This window comes from Danio rerio, chromosome 22 (genome assembly GCF_049306965.1).
Source record: "Danio rerio strain Tuebingen ecotype United States chromosome 22, GRCz12tu, whole genome shotgun sequence".
NCBI classification, from domain to species: Eukaryota; Metazoa; Chordata; class Actinopteri; order Cypriniformes; family Danionidae; genus Danio; species Danio rerio.
Window position 1 is genome coordinate 12,390,794 of NC_133197.1, and position 21,707 is coordinate 12,412,500.

General features: G+C 33.0%; 1 protein-coding gene across 1 annotated transcript in view; it reads right to left on the reverse strand.

The window, feature by feature from the left end:
- Positions 1-908: 908 nt before the first annotated feature.
- The window catches only part of slx9 (SLX9 ribosome biogenesis factor), a 28,015-nt gene continuing 7,216 nt past the window's right edge, over positions 909-21,707 (reverse strand). The window contains 4 exon segments of the mRNA NM_001045366.1: positions 909-1,290; positions 2,636-2,704; positions 5,985-6,147; positions 11,655-11,723. Of these exon segments, the coding sequence (NP_001038831.1) occupies positions 1,170-1,290; positions 2,636-2,704; positions 5,985-6,147; positions 11,655-11,723 (422 nt within the window). The 3' untranslated portion in view covers positions 909-1,169.

The window sequence follows — 21,707 nt, forward strand, 5'->3', positions numbered from 1 at the left end:
TTTTATGACTGCGAACGGTATTTTTATTTTGACCGAGCAACATTTAATAATATGCACTTCTTCTCATCTAACAGCAAGGTGTCGCTCTGAAGTTGTTCAACTCTGTTCGTTGTCTTGTTTCAGTTGTTTGCATAGTTGATCAGCATTGTTAGCTAAAAGCTAGGTCTTCCTGAAACTTCATTCCCATTGCAAGTCAGTGTAATTCTTCACTTATTTTAATCGCTAAATCAGTTAAATATAATTTTTTTCTCTTAGTTTTATATATATATATATTTTTTTTTTTTATATAAAATATATATTTTTTATGATCATAAATTATTTCATTTATTCATAAATTACAACAATTTTGTATCACAGTGGTTTGTTCAGTAGACTAATAGGGGCTAATAATTTTGTCCTTAAAATAGTGTTTAAAATATTTAAAACTGCTTTTATTCTAGTCGAAAAAAAAAAATATATATATATTATACGACATATCGTGAAAATTTCCTTGCTCTGCTATACATAATTTTGTAAACATTAAAAAAAAAAAGAGAGAGAAAAAAATTTAAAGGTGGGCTAATAATTCTGACTTCAACTGTATATATGTAACACCTGCACCCAACCTGCTCTGAGCTGGTATCGAACCGGCAACTTTCCGCATGCGAGTCAGTTGTCTACTAAAGAGGTTAAAGCCTCTAGAATCCATCACTAGAGCACCTTTTAGAGGTCAGAGTAGTGAGGTTTACCTGCACAGCACTTCACTAGCTGGCCTCTGCTATATATATACACTATATTACTTATGTTTCTATAATTACAATTAACTTCTTTTATCGCATTTTACAAATTTCACAATTTTTGTCCCCAAATAACACAAGTCTTCATAAAAGTCGCAAATAAAGTAGAAAAACACCTGAGCAATACTTTTCTAACAGATTTATTTATAGCCCGAAACAGACAAACTGAATACAGTCATTAAATATCACATAACCTGATCGCTCGTTTATAAAATTAGGAAACTGCAATTAACTGTTCTCTGTGCTTTGATGATGTGACAGATAATGCAGATTATGCTTTTTTTTCTTCTTTGCATTCTAATCATTTTATGTACTACAAAACTGTCTTATTTCATTTCACCAAATGAGTGTATTTAAGAAGTTGTAGTTCCTGTAGTCTACCAGAAGTTGTGATTAACTCTGTTCGTCTTCCTGTTTGAGTCGTTTTCGCAGATGATCACCGATCGCAGCTAAAGGGTTGATCTTGAAGGAGGGATTTTTCAAGGCTTCGCTGAAGAAAGACACTTCCGTTTCACTGAAACCAAAGCAAAATAAAGTTTTTAATAACAAGATATTTCAAGAAATTTAAATATTACAATAAATTAAATACTAAAATATTTCTTTTGTTTAAACAATATATATGTATTTTATATATATATATATATATATATATATATATATATATATATATATATATATATATATATATTCTATGAAGTATATCAAAACGTTGAATAATAATTAAATTACAAAGTATTAAAACAATATAAAATCAAATCCCTTAGCTTTTCATGAAAAATGACTGATTTTGTGGTGGTAGTTCCCAGAAATTTGTGTTTGTTTTTTTTTTAAATCATATAAAATATTTAAAATATACATATTTACCATATTAGGTAGCCTACTATTAGGTGTGCAATCTGAAACAATGACAATGACACAAATCCTAAAGGAAAGTTGTATAACTCTCATTTTTATCCACGATCTTACTTTCTCTCAGATTTCACTCCCCTGAGCATCTGACTTCCTGCCACACACAGGACATGCGTTGCGTATGCGATGTTTATTTGTCATAAACAATTAAATGCAAACTAAATTAATTATAATTTGATTATATGGTTTAGAATTGGATGTTTTATAAGATTATTAAAAATTTTTGCGATTATTTTGCGTTTAATTACGAATTTTGTAGCATCGCAAAAAATTTTGACTTTTTGCTGATTTTGCGTTGGATTCAGAGATCAGAGATTCAGAGATCGCGAAATCGCAAAAAACAAGGGAATCTGTAAAATACAAAAATATGAATTCATATACAGCTTTCATTAGGATAACAAGCTTAACTGTCACGAGAACAATGAAAAATAAAAATAATAATGAAGTTTTAATACCATAATATTTTCCCACAAGCAATAGTTGCCACAATTTTGACCAGATTTAGATAAAAAAATAATAATTAAATAATAAAAAAAACTACTTTGCCCTGAATTCAATATTCTGCCACATACCAAATAAACGCCTAGCAAAATAACTGCAGCATATATAATATAAATAATAATATTTACCACACCAATAGTGTTTACCACATTCATTTTTTATAAAAATAAATTAATTAATGGAAAAAAGAAAATGTAATAAATACGAAACTATATAAAAAAAAATATTATTATAAAATGTGTTTTAATTAACATGAAAATATCGCAAAAATAAATAATTTATTATCCTTAAAACAAGCCCAAATCTCTTCAAACACTTTTTTTTTTAGTTTTGGTGTAAAACATGACCTGTATACATTCTTTTACATGTTTTAATTTCTCATTAACAACTAGTTTTTTTAGTCAAACCTTTTTTTCCATTTAAATAAATTCTGAACATCCTTCACTTACAGATGTTTTCGTTTCTGTGCCGGTTTCATCCTGGCGAAGTCTGTGGTTTCTGCTTTCTTCTTAACCAAACTGAGGCGAGAAAACAAGAACAAACATTGGTGTCACACACAGATCTATTTATATTTAGCATCATTAACTCACAAACAAAAAAGCCTGTCTGCCGAAGTCAGATGTTTGAAGTCGTGGAGAGCCAAGGCTTTTCCTCACATGAGTGTCATTTATTTGACTTACTGACGTGAAACAAAGCGAGACTTCAAAACGTACATCAAATGACTAACAAAAAAAAAACACACAGAAAAACACGGCAGCTTCAGATCAAAAGCAGACACACGGGTGCTAAAAACATTTGAGCTTAGACTAAAAACAGACGTTTCATGTCTTAGGAAAGACACTATAGCCTGTGTTTGTGATATAAACGTGCTTTTTCAACATATCATCTGTTTACAGTGGATTGCTAAAGATAAGAAGAAATGTGTTGTTGCTAGTTGAGGTTTGGCCTATATTTTAACACTTAGTGCGCAGGATCACATTGCCACCCTTTTAGTCATGAGGCATTAAACGTCGACAGAAAACACGAGCAAAAAGCGTCCCGGTTTAAACGGGCCTCTAGAGGAAAAAAAAACATTTAGCCATCACAAAAGGTGTTTAAGTTTCATTATAGGATGTTCACAAGTCATAGAAACCTTAAACGCCTTTATTTTCTGTTTAATTTACTAGTTTTCCCACATTTAACCAATGTATTAATGTGACTTACAAGTATAATTTTACACTTTAAACAATTTAAATAATTAATAATAAGAATAATTCAAATATTTTCTAACTTCAAAGCTTATCTTAATATTCGGAGAATACATATGTAACAAACATTATTTCAAAAAGTAAGGTGAACAGCTATATGTAAAAATTATTAGAATTTTAAAGAGCAAACTGAGGACTGGGGCTCCACAATATATCGTTTCAGCGTTGATAACGCAACGTGTGCATTTGCAATAGTCACATTGCAAGATTTACAATGTTGAGTCTGGATTATACAGAAAAAATATTAGGCTACCTAAAATAGATCGCTTCACGATTTAATTAACGCTACGCAATTAGTATTATATTACAAAACCTCTGTCAACATGTTTAATAGAAATCATTAGTTTAAAGATTATGTCTTACTTATGATTATGACTTATTTCCTCTGTGTCATTCGCGGTTTATGTGCGCGTGCGCTGCGTTTAATGAAAGACAATGACAATGAGCCTTAAGGCTCACATGTTGACTTTTTGTAAAGTATAGGCTCCGACATAGCATATAACAATTTTATTGTTTGCATATGATATTACATTAATTTGCATACATGTTTTCTAAGCTGTAAAATGAAAGCCTCAGTTTGGTGCGCAGTTCTCATTATGCAAACATCAAGAAAAACTTTGTATTTGTTTGATTCGTAGATTAGGCTACGTAGGCTATTTAAACATGTACATGAGATAAGAACTATTAATAACTGTAATTTTCCAAATGGAAAAAGGTTGGTTGTAGCCTTTTGTTAAGTTCATGACACGGCAGCACAAAGGCGATCAGCATCATTGCTGGTTTGTTAACACGTCTGTGTTAAACTCTGACCAGAAATATCCTTCTTTCAGTTAATATAGGCTTCTCTGAAACGGTGAATATTTCGGTTTAATTTTATTTAGGCCCGATTATTATTTTATTTAACAAACCAACACAATATCATAGTGTTTTGTTGCTGAAGCATACAGCGAACTTGTTTTAAAGCACTTCACCCCAAAGGTTATTTGTTGTTCTTTACTCCTTTAAATAATGTAGCCTAGTTGTCTTTTTAATGATTAATGAAGGAATTATAATGCTTTGTTTCATTGTTTATCTTTATTTACAAGTAGGAGAGTATTTACAGCTAATGTATAGGCTATTTCCGTCCATTCGCATCCCGTCCCTTTGTGCCACCTGGCGGCATAGTCGCAAACTGCGGTCATACCTAAAAAACACGTTCTTTTTCTTTTAGAGCTGCGGCGGTACATCGTACAGCGGTAATGGGCATATTAAACTCTCACCTACTGTAGTTGATCAGGAGCTACAGATTTGTATTTAATTATAGTATTTATGTCTCGTTTCTGGTCCAAATATCTCCATTTCAAAGATTTACTTACCCTACTGGCTGATAATTTAGCTAGTTTTAATGAAAAACTTTTAATTTAGCCTTATTTCTTCTGAAGCTGAAAACCAAACAATATTTTTACTTGATCTAAGAATTGTTTTGACTCCCCCAAAAAACGTCAAATAGGGCTAATCAAAATATCTTGTGAGACTGTATTCATATGGCAGAATTTATTGCAGAAAAATAAAATCGCAATATCTGAATTTTGCAATATCGAGAAGCCCTACACATGGCTGTTGTAGCTGTGAATTAACTAAAATTATTCTGTGAAGAGATATGGAAAGCATTTAAAACCTGCCTGGAACTGCTTTAACTGTGCATTTCCATAAAAATAACTGCACACTTTAAAATCAGCACATCAGCCAATCAGAATCGAAGCATTGAACAGCTTTCAAAATTGTCCACTATGTTTTCAGACAAACTAGAAATCTTTGCTTCCTCAAATAGTGCACTAATGAAGATTATATGGAAACGATTTCAGAAACGGATGTCATTTGGTTTAAATCTTAGGTCTCAAACTCAATTCCTGGAGGGCTGCAGCTCTGCAGTTTTGCTCCAACACAAATTAAACACAGCTGATCCAAATAATCGAGGAGCCTGAAAGGATCATGAACACCTGAATAAGTTGCACCAGCTGTGCTTGATTAGAGTTGGAGCAAAACTGTGCAGAGATGCGGCCCTCCAGGAATTGAGTTTGAGACCTATGATGTAAAATAAGTGTGGAATCATGGGAGCTGTAGTCTTCAATACATCCTACAAGACTGAAATCATGTTTCTGGGAAGAAGCAGCATTGTTTTATTATAATAAATATATATTTTAGGGTTCAGTTACAATGCAAATAAAATACAACATATTAGGTGTCTTTGGTGTCTATTTCTATGAAACTAAACTGAAAATCGAGGCATCATTAGCATGATGACTAGTTGAATTGTCTTGTTTCTCTAGATTTAAACATTCTTCAAAACATCTACACAAGTCATCAAAATTTATATTGCAATTCTGGTGGTTTGTGTATATTTCAATGACAAATCTTACATATTGTGCCTTTAATTGGTCTGAATCCCATTAGCACAAGACAGGTGTTGAGTGAAATCTGTTTTGTAATGTGTTGTTTAGCAGTGATTCACATATGCTAATTAATGGAAACACACACATGTGAGGGATGCTGAGTGTGTGTGTGGACTCACGCTGTGTTTCTGCTCCTCCTCCTCTGGCTCTGCGCTGATGGAAGGAGCTGCTGGAGTTCAGGAAGAGCGTCTGCCAGAGGTCTCATGTCGCCCACCACCGGTGTGGCTCTCCTGCGCACTGCAGCCGCTTGCTGCTCACGATCCTGCTTTATCACACTGATCTCTACAAACATACGTACACATTAGATGACTGGTTAGCAGGTGAAATGTGGGAAAATTTAATAATAAAAAAAATCCTAACCCTCCAAAAAAAAAAAAAACCTGAAACAACAACAAAACAACAAAAGCTTAAAAATTAAATAACAAAAGTCTCTGGAGAAAAAAATCCCTGACTTTCAATAGCTGTTTTCATCCACTAATTTTTTTTGGCACATTTTGGATATGAAAGTAAAAAAAAATCGTTGTTGAAAATGGCTGGATGTGCAAAAATTTGAAAATACATTTTTTTTAAAGCAGCAAGATTGACATCTTTATATATTATTATTATTAAATATGTCTTGTTCAAACCCAGACTTTCGCTCTGCTTCAAACTGCGTGTACAGAATCCATTTTGGGAAACAGCGTCTATTTATCACTTTAGAGCGCGTCAGCTGACAGTCCCGCACTGCTATATGACTGTTTTAAAGATTGCATAGGAGGGGCGACAGCAGCTGTTATGAAAAGGAAAAGGGAATCCCGCCTAAATAAATACATTTCATTCCTAAATAAAATGAAAGCACAGAACAGACTCACAGCAGCACTTTAATGTTTATTACTGGTTTCTCTCAAGGTTTTTTCCTTCACTTTCGTCAATTGGTGAAGTTTTGTTCATCGCAACTGGCTTGCATGGTTCAGGACTTGTGGAGCTGTGCATCGATGGATTTGCTTTTCAGTGTTTGGACTTACAGCTGTGAAAATTAAACCACACTGAACTGAACTGAACTTCAACTCTGAAAACTGGACTGACACTTTCAATTTACTAGAACTTCTATGTTAAGCTTTGACACAATCTACATTGTAAAAGTGCTATAAAAAATAAAACTTGAATTGATTTTATTTGAATAACTGAGTAGGATAAACTTTTTGTTTGAGAACAAAAATTACGCATAAACTATGATGGAAACACTTTTACCGAACAAAATCCAGTATGTGCATTAAAAAAGTCATGCGATTTTGTTATAAAAAGTATGTGAATGGACAAACCAGCAGGCTGACCACATTGTTAAACATCTGAAATGTTGTTTTGAACATTCTTAAATGCCTTAACTATTTAAGTATTGGCTAATAAACATAGCTAATGTCTGTGATAGATCTTTTAAAATTACATGATATTCCATCGCAGGGTGGAGTCTGTCCTGTATGATTCATGAATTCTGCCAATTATAAGAAAATCACATGACAAAAGCTGCTTGAATGCCCACAAACTTGTAAACAAATAGGTCGTTGTCATTTTGGGAAGAGATCTGCCTTCCGGATTAAGTTAGAAATTACTTCAGATGACCAGCGCAATTTGACATGGATTGTGTAACACATACGTTTTTGACTCTTATGGTTTTAATAGTTTGCTATAGACTGTTAATGACTGGGTTAGATCTTTTAAAACTCCAATATTCCAGAAAGTCCATGACCTATGTGAACCCTGTAAATTGAGTAAGAAATCAAATGTGTATCGCCATCAAATACTTTAAAACACATGTCACTCATACAGTTCAGAATGGGGGAAAGTGTAATGGCAAATATGTCTGCTATATCGTCTTCAAGTAAAGGAGCCAATCATTATTCTCTAAAGACGGACGACTCTACGAGGGAATCTCAGAAACTTGCTTCACAGACATGAGAAACATATCCACATAAAGCTTGAAATCTCTACATTTAAACGAACCAAATAACTTGGAAATACATGTTCACAAGTTTTAAAATCTGTAAGAAACGAATGTGAGGTATGATTCATGAATTCCCACCGCTGCTGTTCAAATGTAAATCACATGACGGAAATCAACGTCCACAAACTTGTAAACAAAGTAGTTGTCTTTTTGAGAAGAGATTTGCCTTTTGGATTAAGTTGGAAATTACTTCACACTAGCATCATTTAACTCAAGTTTTTGATTCTTATGGTAGTTGTTGTTTGATTGATTAAAAACAGCAATAATTAAGGTTGGTGTTTTGATTTGTTCCCTTCAAGTGACTAACATTTAAAAAAAAAAAATTAAGAGACCGCTGTTGATAAATTTCATTGTTGTTTCAAATAGGAAATCTAACTGCAAGCTTGCCAAACAGTTTTGGAGAATTTGACATCTCCCCATTCAAAGAGGCGTATCAAAGAGGGCCGCCAAGTGAAAAGACCTGCCTTAAAGGGACTTAGTCACTATATTGGAGCAGTCAAACAGTGCATTTTAGGCATAGTGATGAAAACCCAATGGAACTTAACCATTACACTCAAGATGCTGTGACATGAAAATTGGAGACGAAATTTGAGAGGAAATTTTTAACGCTGAAACGGCTATAATACAAACAGAAGGAAACTGAATGGATTTTTTACGATTCTGAAAAGCCTCCGTTCATTCCAGCAGACCTTCAGTATTAGCCATTATGACCTTCTGTCCAGATCGCAGACAGAAAATAACTACTGACTCAAACTACTGATGTCAAACAACCATGGAAAAACCAAAGCAAGACAGAAGACAGGACACCAGCTGCTTCAGTCCAAATAAAACACAGTACTTGTAGGGAAGCGAAAAAAAAATATCTCTCACAAACACAACAGAAAAGTCATTTCTCTCTCCCCCTCTCTTTCTCTCTCTCTCTCTCTCTCTCTCTCTAGTTTTTCAAGTTCAAGTTGCTCCATTGGCATGACATTCAGTACAGTATTGCCAAAGCACTTCAAATATGTAATATATTAAAACCAACAAAAACAAAAAATTATAATAATAATACAGTAGATAAGAAATAATGACAAAAAACAGAATACATTTGATAAATATAATAATAATATTAATAATAAGTTTAAATTATTTAGTTTACATTATTTAAATAAGATACATGAATTTACATTAACCATTTCTTATGTTGTGTAGGGTGTATACATATTTTACAGCTAGTCAAGATGTCAATTCATCTCTCTCTCTCTCTCAAATTCAAAGAGCTTTATTGGCATGACTGTAAAACAGATCACAATGTTGCCAAAGCAATAACAAAACACAGAACATTCATATAGATAAAAGAAATAAGTAATAATAAACAAACACATATACATATCGTTATATTATACATATATGTTGTCACAATAAACAAGTTAATTAAAAAAAGATTAACAAAAGTATATAATAATAAATGGTAAGGACAGAGAGCTTTAATAAGGGATAAGAGGGTTCAGCCTTTTTCTTCACCTGCTAGGTGGAGACACTTTTCATTTTCTCCCAAAATATAATGGAGTTTCTCCGTGTTTGTGGCTTGCTGGAATTGTGGTAGAATCAGAGACATTTGTGTGACGTAAGCTTCTCTGATGCTCTGATATTTGCTGCAGTGAGTAAAGAAATGCAGCTCATCCTCCACAACTCCAGTAGAGCAGTGTGGACACAGTCTGAGCTCTGGGCTCCTCCAGCTGCGCTTGTGTCGGCCCGTCTCCACACTCAGACTGTGTCCACTCAGACGGTACCGGCTCATCAGCTTTCTCTGACCAGGGCTCTTAATGTTGGTCAGATACGGGGCCAGTTCATAACCAGGTTTAATCTGTTTGAAGCACGCTAACTTTTTTATTTGTTGTATTTTATTTTGCCAATTGACTTTATAATACTCCTGGGTAATCTTTTCTATTTCTTTAGTCTTTATATGTTGGGACTGGGTTTGTGAATTTAGTTGGTGTTTTTCCACCAGATAGTGCATGGGGTCGCTGGCCGGATGTGTATTTCTATATATGAGATGCTTGCTGATGGTAGCTCTCTGGGCTGGAGTCTGACAGATGGAGCCAGAACTTCCCTGCTCTCTTCTGGATTTCTGAGAGCAGAGGGAACCTGCCTAGTTCTGCTCTGCAACCAAGGCTAGGTGTGCTTCTGTGAACTCCGAGGATGTTTTTGCAAAACTCCAGATGAAAGATTTCAACTGGAGTTTTTTCCCCAAGATTCATAGTTTAGTTTAAATGTGGGTCCCCAGAGTTCACAGCCATACAGCAGGACTGGTTTTACAATGGTGTCAAATATTTTCAGCCACAGTTTAATGAGTGGGTTAAACTTAAAAAGGGTTTTTTTAATACAATAAAAAGCCCTGCGTGCTTTAGCAGTCAAGTCTTTTAGAGCTTGACTGAAGTGTCCAGAAGCTGTGATTGTCAGACCCAAATCTCTCTCTCTGTTCTTCAACAACATAAAAATCACCAAGATTATTGGCACCAGAATAAAATTTTTTAGAAATAAAATATATGAAGTAGATTTTAGCTGACACACCAGGGTGTCAGCCTATTGAAGTTAATCATGTGGCGTAAAGCATAAACCTCCCCCCACCATTTCCAAATTTTCGAGTACACAATTTGTAATTTTTTTCTGAACAAAATCTAAAAAGAATAAACACGGATTTATGTTCACAGTCATCTTTGCTCATATTAACTAAGGGTGCAATAGTTTTGACCATGACTAGGCCTGTCACTATAATCAATATATGGACTTTTTGCACAACACATGGACATGACCTCGATCGCTTTTAGTGATGCAAAATATATCGCCCAAACATAAAAAACAATTTTAGCAAACACTTTAGCTGATACCTCTCTATCTCTATCGGAGATGTCACTGTCTGCATGGGTCAAAATCACTGTAGTATTTACTATAAATTACTTTAGCATATTCTCATTTGGGTGTCGAACAACAGAAAATAGATCTAGTAGCAGATATCGCAGCCTCTGCTACTTTCTACCTTGCACTTTTTTGTTAGCATTTATTACTATTTATTTTGAATATGCATTTTTACATTCTGATTCCAATGCCTCATTATTAAACAGTTCAAATTACTATAATTAAATGTAATGTTCTTGAGAATAAAATATGTTCTTTGAAAGAGTGTACTTGCATCGTGATGATATTATATCGTCATTTTGGCATTCAATAATAAGTGGCATGAAATGAAAAGTCTATATTTTGGTGCAATATATCATACAACAAAAAAATTCATATATTTTCATATCATGACAGGTCTCTAACCATGACTGTGTGTGGGTGTGTGTGTATGTATATATATATATATATATTTATATATATATATAAATATATATATAAATATATATATATATATATATATATATATATATATATATATATATATATATATATATATATATATATATATATATATATATATATATATATATATATGTGTGTAACTGTGTAAGTATTTCTGCAGGCCAACCTTGAGTGTCTTTGAAACCCTCAACATCTTTTTAATTTCCTGACAATCCTCCAGCTTGGGTTTCGTCTGGAGCCGAGAGCCCCATTAGATCCTAATTATAATCATGCTGGACGAGCTTGTGTTACGCGGCACATCGATCGGCCACTGCGAATACAGGCGTCAGATCGGAGGTGTGGCGGTAATGATCCAAAGTTCCCATCAGCCCTCGACACTTATATGAGCTCTAACAGATCGGGTTCGCTCAACAAATAAATGCTTTTTTCTATAAACAAAATAAGGAAATTGTGGAAATATACTCACTGTTGAGCCATCGTTCTCTTCGCTCCTTCATTTTTTCTTTCTTCGATTGTTGTTTCTTTTCTACTGTGCCTGGGGGGAAAAAAATCCTTTACTGATCACTTTTTTTCAATAACAAAAGCTGACTACAGGTACAGTATGTGCCAAAACATTTTAATATCAAGAGAAATTTAAATTATTTCAATAATTTGTTTTTAAAAAGGTGAAACTTGTGTGTTATATTAGTTCACTACACACAAAGTGAAATATTTCAAGCCTTCAATTGTTTCAATTTGAATGATTATAGATTAAAGATGAAAAAAAGCTAATCCAGCATTTCACAAAATTAAAATATTTCATGTGACCAATAAAAAAAGGATTTTAAACACGTTGGCCCTTCTGAAAATTGTTAATGTGCTGTATTATGTCCCCAGTATTTTGCTGGGTCTCCTTTAGCACTAGTCACAGCATCAAGGTGGTGTGGCTTGGAGGCAATCAGCCTTAGACACAGTTGAGGTGTTAGGAGAGCCCAAGTTATTTTGATATCAGCCTTCAGCTTGTCTGCATTTCGGGGTCTCTGTTCCCTCATCTTCCTCTTGACGATAATCCATAGATTTTCAATCAACTCCATGATTCTGAAACCTACTAAGCTAGACTGGGACAATTTCAAGGCTTTGCATTGATTAGCAGTCTAAATTGAGACACAGGGAGCCTACAATGTTAAACATTGTCATGATGTTCTAATTAAGTGAAATACTGGATTTGTTTTCTTCACCTTTAATCTATAATCATTCAAATTTAATCAAATGAAGGCATGAAATATTTCACTTTGTGTGTAATAAACTAATATAGCTCATAAGTTTCACTTTTTGAAACAAATTATAGTAATAAACTTTATCTCGATATTCAAATTTTTTGGCACATACCTGTATGTATTTAAGCCACTGAAACAGGTTTTATAAACATAATTCTTACAAGGAGACAAAAATAAATAAAAATCATCATTTAAATTTTTATATTAAATACAAATATAAGGCAATAAATAGCACACGAAAAAGGCATGAAAAACATTATGTGAATAAATGGTATAAATGATATAAAACAAACAAAAACCACACACACAGACCTAGAAAGCATGAAAAATAAAAACTGAAAATATAATTTGGAAAAAAAACTAATGTTAATATAATATTACTTTTGAAAGTGGATGAATTTAAATCAGCGTTAGTATTTGTACTTGGCTTTATTAAAATTTTCGCATAATCAGAATCCATCAATATTCCTCCTAAATTATGTAGGTTTGGTAGGAGCCACATTTACACAACCATGTAATAAATAATTCATTTTTACCACTACCGTTTATAACTTTAATAACTAAATGTGTGTATTTAATGTTATATACGTTTCATTTTATTTTAATTCATTTAACTTTATTTAAAATTTATTTTATTTTAGTTATAAAAAAAAAAGTTACAGTGCTAGTTAACCGCAAAAAGACTACTTCAAACAGCAAAATCAACAAAAAAGCACTGGACTTTTTTCATAAAGTCTTTGAAAAGGACTTTATATTTGACTGAAATGCAGGTGTTTTGGTTCATTCTGGTTTTGTTTTGTCTGCAGATCATGAACTCAGTGCACCTGTCAAAACAACACAGATTCAGATCCAGGCATGACCGAAAACACAGAGGCTACAGGTTCAGTTCTCAAAGGAAAATTATTTAAAAAGGGGCATGAGCAATACATTTAACTTTTGAAATCTGAAACTGAAAATGATAAACAGTTAAAAAAATAATAATAATAATATTAATAATAATAATATATATATATATATATATATATATATATATATATATATATATATATATATATATATATATATATATATATATTTGAAAAAAAAAACGAAAAAGAAAATACATGAAATATAACTGAATATAATCAAAATTATTAAAAACAATATATATATATATATATATATATATATATATATATATATATATATATATATATATATATATATATATATATATATATATATATATATATATATATATATATAATAAAAAAAATAAATCTGAAAAAAATAAATAAATAAAAGTTAAAAAAAATCGTAACTACCCAAACTGTAAGGCAATATTTGCAGTGGGATTGCATAAGAACTGGAAAATGAGCTCATGTTCGATGCGTGTAGATTACAGTAGGACGCGTGTTGTTTTAACTGCATGTGTTTTCCTGTTTTCACATGGTGACGTCTTATCAGCAGGAACATACTGTGTGTTTTTAGTGATTGTATGCAGCTCTGGAGATCAGATTGAGTGTGACGTCTATCTATATGTCCTGTTATATGTTCGTTTTTGTGCTCATTTCCATTTGAGGTCATTTACTGACCACGGAGGTCAATCCACAAATAAACCACACAAGATTCCCAAGCTGCGTTTTCAGAGAATAGATTGAATAAAAATAATTAAATTGCTATTAATAATTTAGTATCATTATAACATGCTGCAACTATGAATGCGCAATACAAAATCAATGTGTCTCATTAAAATGGTTAATTTATAAAACTGATTCAGCCGTCAATAATGATTTAATATTAAAATAAATACAATCTAAATTAAATTTAAAATAATTGTTTTTAATTGATGTCTATTAAAAATGTTATAGATCTGCTTCATTTATTGAAAATACATTAATTAAAAATATTAAATCAATCACATATCATTACATAATATATTAATATTATTATAATTATTAATGTTACATTTTCATAAATATATAATAGTGTTTCTATAGTACCATTTAAAATTGAGTATAAGGAACAGACACAATGTAAAATAATTTTAAATAAAAGATCAATTAAATGACTGTGCATTGAAACAGATTTTAAATCAATTATAAATGATAATTACTTTCAAAATAAATAATATTTAAATGAATGGGCATCCAAATATGATGTACGTCACATAATGCATGGCATATTTTAAACAAAAATGCACTTTAAAAGATTAAATTAATAACTATAACTAATTTAATATTTAATAAAATAGTTAGTTATAGTTAATATATAGTTAATTATAACTAATATAATTATTAGTTATGTCATTTCCATTTGACTGGGGTCATTTACTGACCGATCTACAAATAAACCACATAAGATTCCCATGCTGCGTTTTTAGAGAATAAATTGAAAAAAAAAAAAAATGATTAAATAAACGTGGCTCAATTTCCAAAATGAAAAAGTGTTAATTAAAAAAAACTGATTTAACTGCTAATAATAATAATTTATTATTATAACAATTAAGTTTAAGAGTTAATAATTATTAATAATAAATCATATTAAAATAATTTTAAATGAATGCACGTAATTAATTCATAGACCTGCTTCACTGATTAAAAATACATGAATAAAAAGGATTAAATTATAAAAAAATTACTTTACATAATATTTTTATATTATTATAATTCTTTATCAATATTACATTTATATACAAATATATATTAATACTTCTATAGTACAACTGTTGTATAATTAACAATCATTCCAATGTAAAATAATTTAAAAGATAAATTAAATAACTGTGCACTGAAACAATTAAATGAATCATATATCATTGATGATGTATGTCTTATAATATGTGCTTTATTTTAAAAATACACTTTTAAAGATTAAACGACTTAAAAGTTATCAACATACTGAATTTTTTTGTAATAAAAATCATAAATTTTATATTATTTTAACTTATTATGATCGCTACTGCTTTAAGAGTCATTTACATTAAGCAAAATGATTATTGCACTTGTGCACTGAAGAAAGAAAACGATTCCTATGAAAACAACACAATATAAACTGGCCAAATTCAGTTTTCATTTGGCGTTCTGAAGGGATCAGTGCTGTGCAACAAATGTTAAAAACTGCTAAAGCACAGCAAACGTTTGGTCCAAAAATAACAGGAGTGTGTTAAACCAGAGAGAAAGGCATGAAAACCAGTCGACCTCTGCGAGAAACTCTACACGCTCATGGTTGCCGAGCAACACTATAAGGAAAATATGAGAATTTGCTCTTCGAAAACTCCCTCAGTGACCTGTGATAGAAATTTATCCATCATATAATGAGACTATTTTGAATACAAAAAAAATGTACAGATTGTCATTCAGACGTTCAAGCTTTTAAATGCAACCTACAATACCGTCTCAATAACACATATATTATATATTAAGAAATATTAAATATATACACACACAATTAGGTTTTAAAAATAAATATAAAAAATAAAACATTTCATCAAATAAAAATATGCAGTTTTAATGTTTTTCATTGCACCATTTTTATCACACTTTGACAAAACCAAAATAATACTCAAGTAAAACGTAGAGTGGAAATGCGATCTGCATTTATTTCTATAGGGTATATGTGGAACTATGCAGAAGGACTTTTAATTTGTCAATAACCTGGGTTAAGCGCTTCCACTGAACTGAATGCCATTACAAAATCGGCACATTTAAGGTCTGTTTTCCTTAAAAATCAGCGATCTCCACTGGCTAAGTGATATCCGATATAAAGTGGGTCTCAGCTTGTCCAAGAAGCACAGCATTAAATAACATTTTTCCCTGCCATGTCTTTAAAATATAAGCATTTATTTTAACCCAGTATATACCATGGAGCTTCTGCGCTAGCCTGCCGATTCTGACGGGCGCGTACGAGTAAACGGCTTATTTTTCGCTTGAGCAACTAAATGAATGCTAAAGTCTGGTTAACTGATTATATTTTAATTAAGCTACAACATCGATGCTGTAAAAGGAACCGTTTAAATAGGAAATAATTCACATTAACAGTTCACCAGAAGTTTATCAGTATGGGAAGAAACACTAGCTCCGCCTATACCATATTTTAGTTTTACTTCAGCTTATTGATGTACTTCCAACTGAAATCGAATACTGAGTAGGGTACAGAGCTTTCTTTTTGCATTATTTACATCAGGGGTGTCCAAACCCGGTCCCGGAGGGCCATTGTCCAGCATATGTTAATTCCAACCCCAATTAAACACACCTGATCCAGTTAATCAAGCTTTTTCTAGGTATACTAAAAACTAATCGGCAGGTGTGTTTAAGGAAGTTAGAGCTAAATTATGCAGGAAACCAGCCCTCCAGCGATAGTTCTAATAGAATGAAAAATAAATTGCAGACGGCCCAAAATAAGTTGTGTAGAATTGTTATGAAAGTACCTCCACTGACACATGTAAATAATGAACATTATAGTCAAACTAATTTTTTACAAGTTGAAAAAAAGGGTAAAACTTCTAAAATTTGTGATGGTGTTTAAGATTTTCAAGAAAATGGTCCCAAATTATTTTCTTAATTATTATGTTTTAGCTAGTGAGGTACACTGTCATTCTACAAGAGCGGTAGCAGGGATATTTATCGTTTTAGATTTCAGAGTGAATCAGGTAGAAATTATTTTTTGTGTACTAGCTCTCTCGCTTGGAATGTTTTGCCTACGATTTTTAAAGAGATTCAATTTGAGAGTGTTTTTAGAAGGGAAATTAAAAATTGGTTGTTTTACGGTTGAAGTTGAGGATTTTGCTGTGCCGAGTTGCTGGGCTGATGATGTTTGCACTCCATTTATGACCTGCCCGTAAATTTTTTTAAGAATATCGAGGACCACATTGGAAATAAGCCTGTGGCTTTTTTGTGTATTTTATCCTCTACAGTTTTTAAAATATGTATGAATTAGTTTAACTGGACTTGATTGTATATTTTTTGGTAAAATTGTCAAATAAAATCAATCAACTGATTTTAGACACCCTTGATTTACATCATTCCCTTTTAGCAAACTTATAATAAGCTAAAACAAACTAGGGCTGCACGACATTGGAAAAATTGACATTGCGATATTTTATTTTTCTGTGATATATATATTGCGATATGAATACAAATTTAGCAGATGAGCTCTATCATAATTGAATTGGGATAATTTTGTAGTGGAGTGAATCAAACTAAATGCAAGAATGATTAAATAAGATAGAGCAAAGACAAAAAAGAAATAACCAGTGGTTTGTGGTTTTCTCAGGAGTCAAACAGTAGTCAGATATTCATGTACAGTAATTGAATAATGAAATGTGATGTAAAATAACACAGTACAGTCTTTATTGACGATCAACTATAATCCCAACTCAACATTACAGATGCAGATTACGAATTCACACATTGCGATACCGATGCTGAAAGGGTATATATGGTGGGGCCCTACATCCAACTGACATCAATAAAGAACGACTGCCAGAATAAAAATTAGTGAAAAAAATAAAGAATGAAAATGGCCACACTTTGATTGAAGATTACCAAAACAATTAAGCTTTTTTCAGTGGTTAAACTTGCACGGTAGCAAAATAAACATTGTAAACTTTGATTTCACACAGACTTTAAGGACCACATTCAGTTTGTTCAGCAGAGCGTATGAGAGTTTTCACTCATTTCAGCCTCACAAAACTAATTACAATCTGTAACCCAATTGTAAAAAGTCTCCACATCTGCAGCAAACATTTCAGTGTGCTGTTTTGTACATGCCAATCACTTCTGACTGCTGTGTGTCTGTGTGTGAGTGAGAGAGAGATAGAGAGAGAGAGAAACAGCATCTCAAATGTCCTGCCTCTTCCTGTGAAGGAAAGCTAAACCGGGACAAATTTGATGCAGACAGGCCCCAGAGAATAACATGAGACTTACTTATTAGTCATGAACGATTACGTGTCATGTACACATCAAAACAACCTTACGCTCAGTTTTAACAGCCACACGAAGACTTATAAACAGACGCCAGAGTGCTTTAGTCTGTATATGGACACGGTGAGCTCTGGCCTGTGGAAAAATGTCTGGAAAAGCGTCTCGATAAGAGAGAAATACGTCACTATTTTTTACGCCACACACTTGTTTCAGACTGACGATATCCAGACAAAAAACACTGACAAAAACCGCCCTCTGCTGCATCCTTTCATGATATGATAAACACAATGTAAAGCTGTGCTCTTACCCAATGAAACAAGAAGAGACTGAACATTAAAGGCAAAGTTCACTCAAAAATGAAAATTTGCCATTATTTTGCTCATTTAATTAGAAGCATGCAATATTTTTATAGTCTGTAGAACTTTAAAAACTATTTTTGGTAGAAACACTGGTCCTTAGTGATTTATAAAATACAAGTCAATGGCTACCAGAACTATGGCAGTCAAAAAAATGTAAACAACAAAAACTGGTACTACAAAATGAACAAAAACGGACTGCAAAAAATGCTTCTCTTGCTTAGATTTTTTGTCTTGTTTCTAGTCTAAATATCGAAAAATTCCTAAATCAAGAAGAATTTTCTAGACAAGCAAAACACATTGTCTCGTTTTGAGAAATAATATGCCAATATTAAGTGAATTTGTCCCTAAAACAAGCAAAATAATTTTACGTGAAAAGAAAAAACAAGATTAGATTGTTTCTCATTAGACATTCGATCCTGGAATACAAATACTGGCAACCGTAAGATCACTGCACTGACCAAGTAAAACCATCTTATATATTTTTAAGCACATCACTTTTAAACGAGAGGATCGTCAGTTATGCCCACATCTGAGAAAAGGTACTTAGAAGTTTTGTTTGCTGTGCAGGATGTCAGTCAGTACTTATAACTTGGAATTATGTGTTTGGCAAAATATCAGAAAAGATACGTTAAACATTTATGTTTAAAAATTATTTTGTGGGAATCTATGGACTATGATTGACAAAGGGAAAAATAATGTTTTTTTTGTTTTCTTTTTGGTTGGAAATGGGACCTGGCAACACTACTGTTATTCTTATGTAAAGCAGTTTGAATTACCGTTTTGTATGAAATTTGCTATATAAATAAACTTGCCTTGCCTTGTTGTCAGTCAGCAATAAGGAACAGCAAACTGGTTCAAAATTCATTCACATTTAAATTTGCAACAATTCAAATCCACTGACATGCCAAACAAATCGTGATACAATTAAAGTATTAGTTCATATGAATGAATCTCTGAAGACCACTGAATTTCTTTAAAAAGTTTACGTGGTATTTTCATTTTATCTTACTGCTTGTGTTTGCGTGTGCACACACGTCATCACACGAACCTAAATTTACGCTCACTACATACTTATGGCAAATTTTCACTGAGGGGTGAGGTACAATACAGGCCACCTTTATGAGACTTTTGTCTCCACTGCAGAATGGTACCAATGGTACTCTTTGGTGGGTGTGATGTACGACAGAAAGTTTCATCGCTCGAGGTAATGAAAAGTATGCTACACACAGCATACTTTTAGTCCTTATTTGGGTTCAAAAACACGCAATATAGCCCACAGTCAGTGCAAATCTGTATCTTTAAGCTTCACCAGCACAACCTCTTGTTAGAAAGTAATACCGTCATTCCAAGTTCATAATAGCCAAAAGGTGATGATAATAGTTAAACATGGCAGTTTGTACATGTTTTAAGTTGCTGAAACAATCACTAGCTCCTTTGTTTTTTCGTGTGTCACTCTCGAGTTTGTCCCTTTCTGAAAGGATCACATGTCAGAAGCACTTCAATAATAACGAGCATGTTAATATCATCAGCTCAAGAAGTTCGTTATTTCAAACATAACCGCGCACATGAGCTCTCTGGAGGAAGTGAAACCGTTCACGCTTTAGACGGCCTTGTAAACAACAACACGGCAAAGGTTAGATTCTGCTCTTCTTTGTGGCTGTTCATCAAGACGGTTTGTTTGAGCTCGGCCTTGGCTTGTTATTATTTGTACATATAATTACGGTGCAATGTCTTGGCTGTGTATTTACAAATAGCGATTTCTTTGTTTTCATTTCCCTGGCTTGTGCTCGCGCTAGTGTGCCAATAGTGCAGTAAACCAATAGCGTTCAGCTGCACGTCTAGCTCCGCCTTTTGGTCCCCTTTTGTTGTGCTAGGTACCCTTTCGAAAGGGCACCCAAAAAGTGGCACGGTACGGTTCACTTTTTGGTTCCTTTTGACATTGAAAACGGCCATAAAAACGTACCCAGGCTGTAAGTTAAAGCTAATATTATTGTTAATAATCTTCAATTTACAGACAAATTATTTTGCTTTATTAGACCTCAGTGTATCATTAGAAGCCAGAGGGATTGATCTGGACTTGTGTAAATATACATTTTTAATATATGAATAAAACTGTATTCATTGCATTGCATTATATATTCAACCCCAGATTCAGCTGAAAATCCTCTTTAATGTTCAACTAAATGAGAAAGAAAGCAATCTACACCTTGGATGACCAATGGTTAAAATAAATTTTAACTTTTGGCTGAAATATCCCTTTAAGAAAGACAATAGGATTTATCCATTTAACTGTAACCCAAGTTTATATCACGTTCTTTCCATCCAACAGCTTTCCACACACAAATCCCTCTCAAAATCACTCTAGAACTGCTCTCAGATCAGAAAAACGCCCGTCAGCCAGTCAATCGGCCTATCATCCACCACAGGAATAACAACAGCCGTGTTTTTCTGCTGTATCTGCCCGATAGGGATCTCCGTCCTGCCCAAATCTCCCAATGGAAACTCAATCCGGCCGCAGAACGACAGATCGGGAGGGGGAAAAAATCCATCGTTCGCACCACATCCATCCCAGAGAGAGCATCATGTTCAGAGACCTGGCTGAAACGGACACCGACAATTATGAGCCGACAGAACAACCCGACTGCCCTTTTTCTGGCCCTGCACTTGCACTTCTGCATCGGCTCCGTCCCACAGGAGACCGAGGAGGTGGCAGGACGGCTGGGGAGAAGCTGGAGGAGCAGGAGGTGAATTCCAGAGGTCAAACGGAGACACTGATACCTCCAATTAAAGAGACTAAAGATCTCGTTCTGTCAAAGCAGAGCCACTGAAGCGTCGATTCTTTCTGTCAGAGGCTGCTGAGGCAGAACTAGAGACTACCACATGTACAGTTGAACTCAGAATTATTAGCCCTCCTGTGAATTTTATTTTCTTTTTAAAATATTTCCCAACTGATGTTTAACAGAGCAAGGAATTTTTTCACAGCATTTACTATAATATTTTT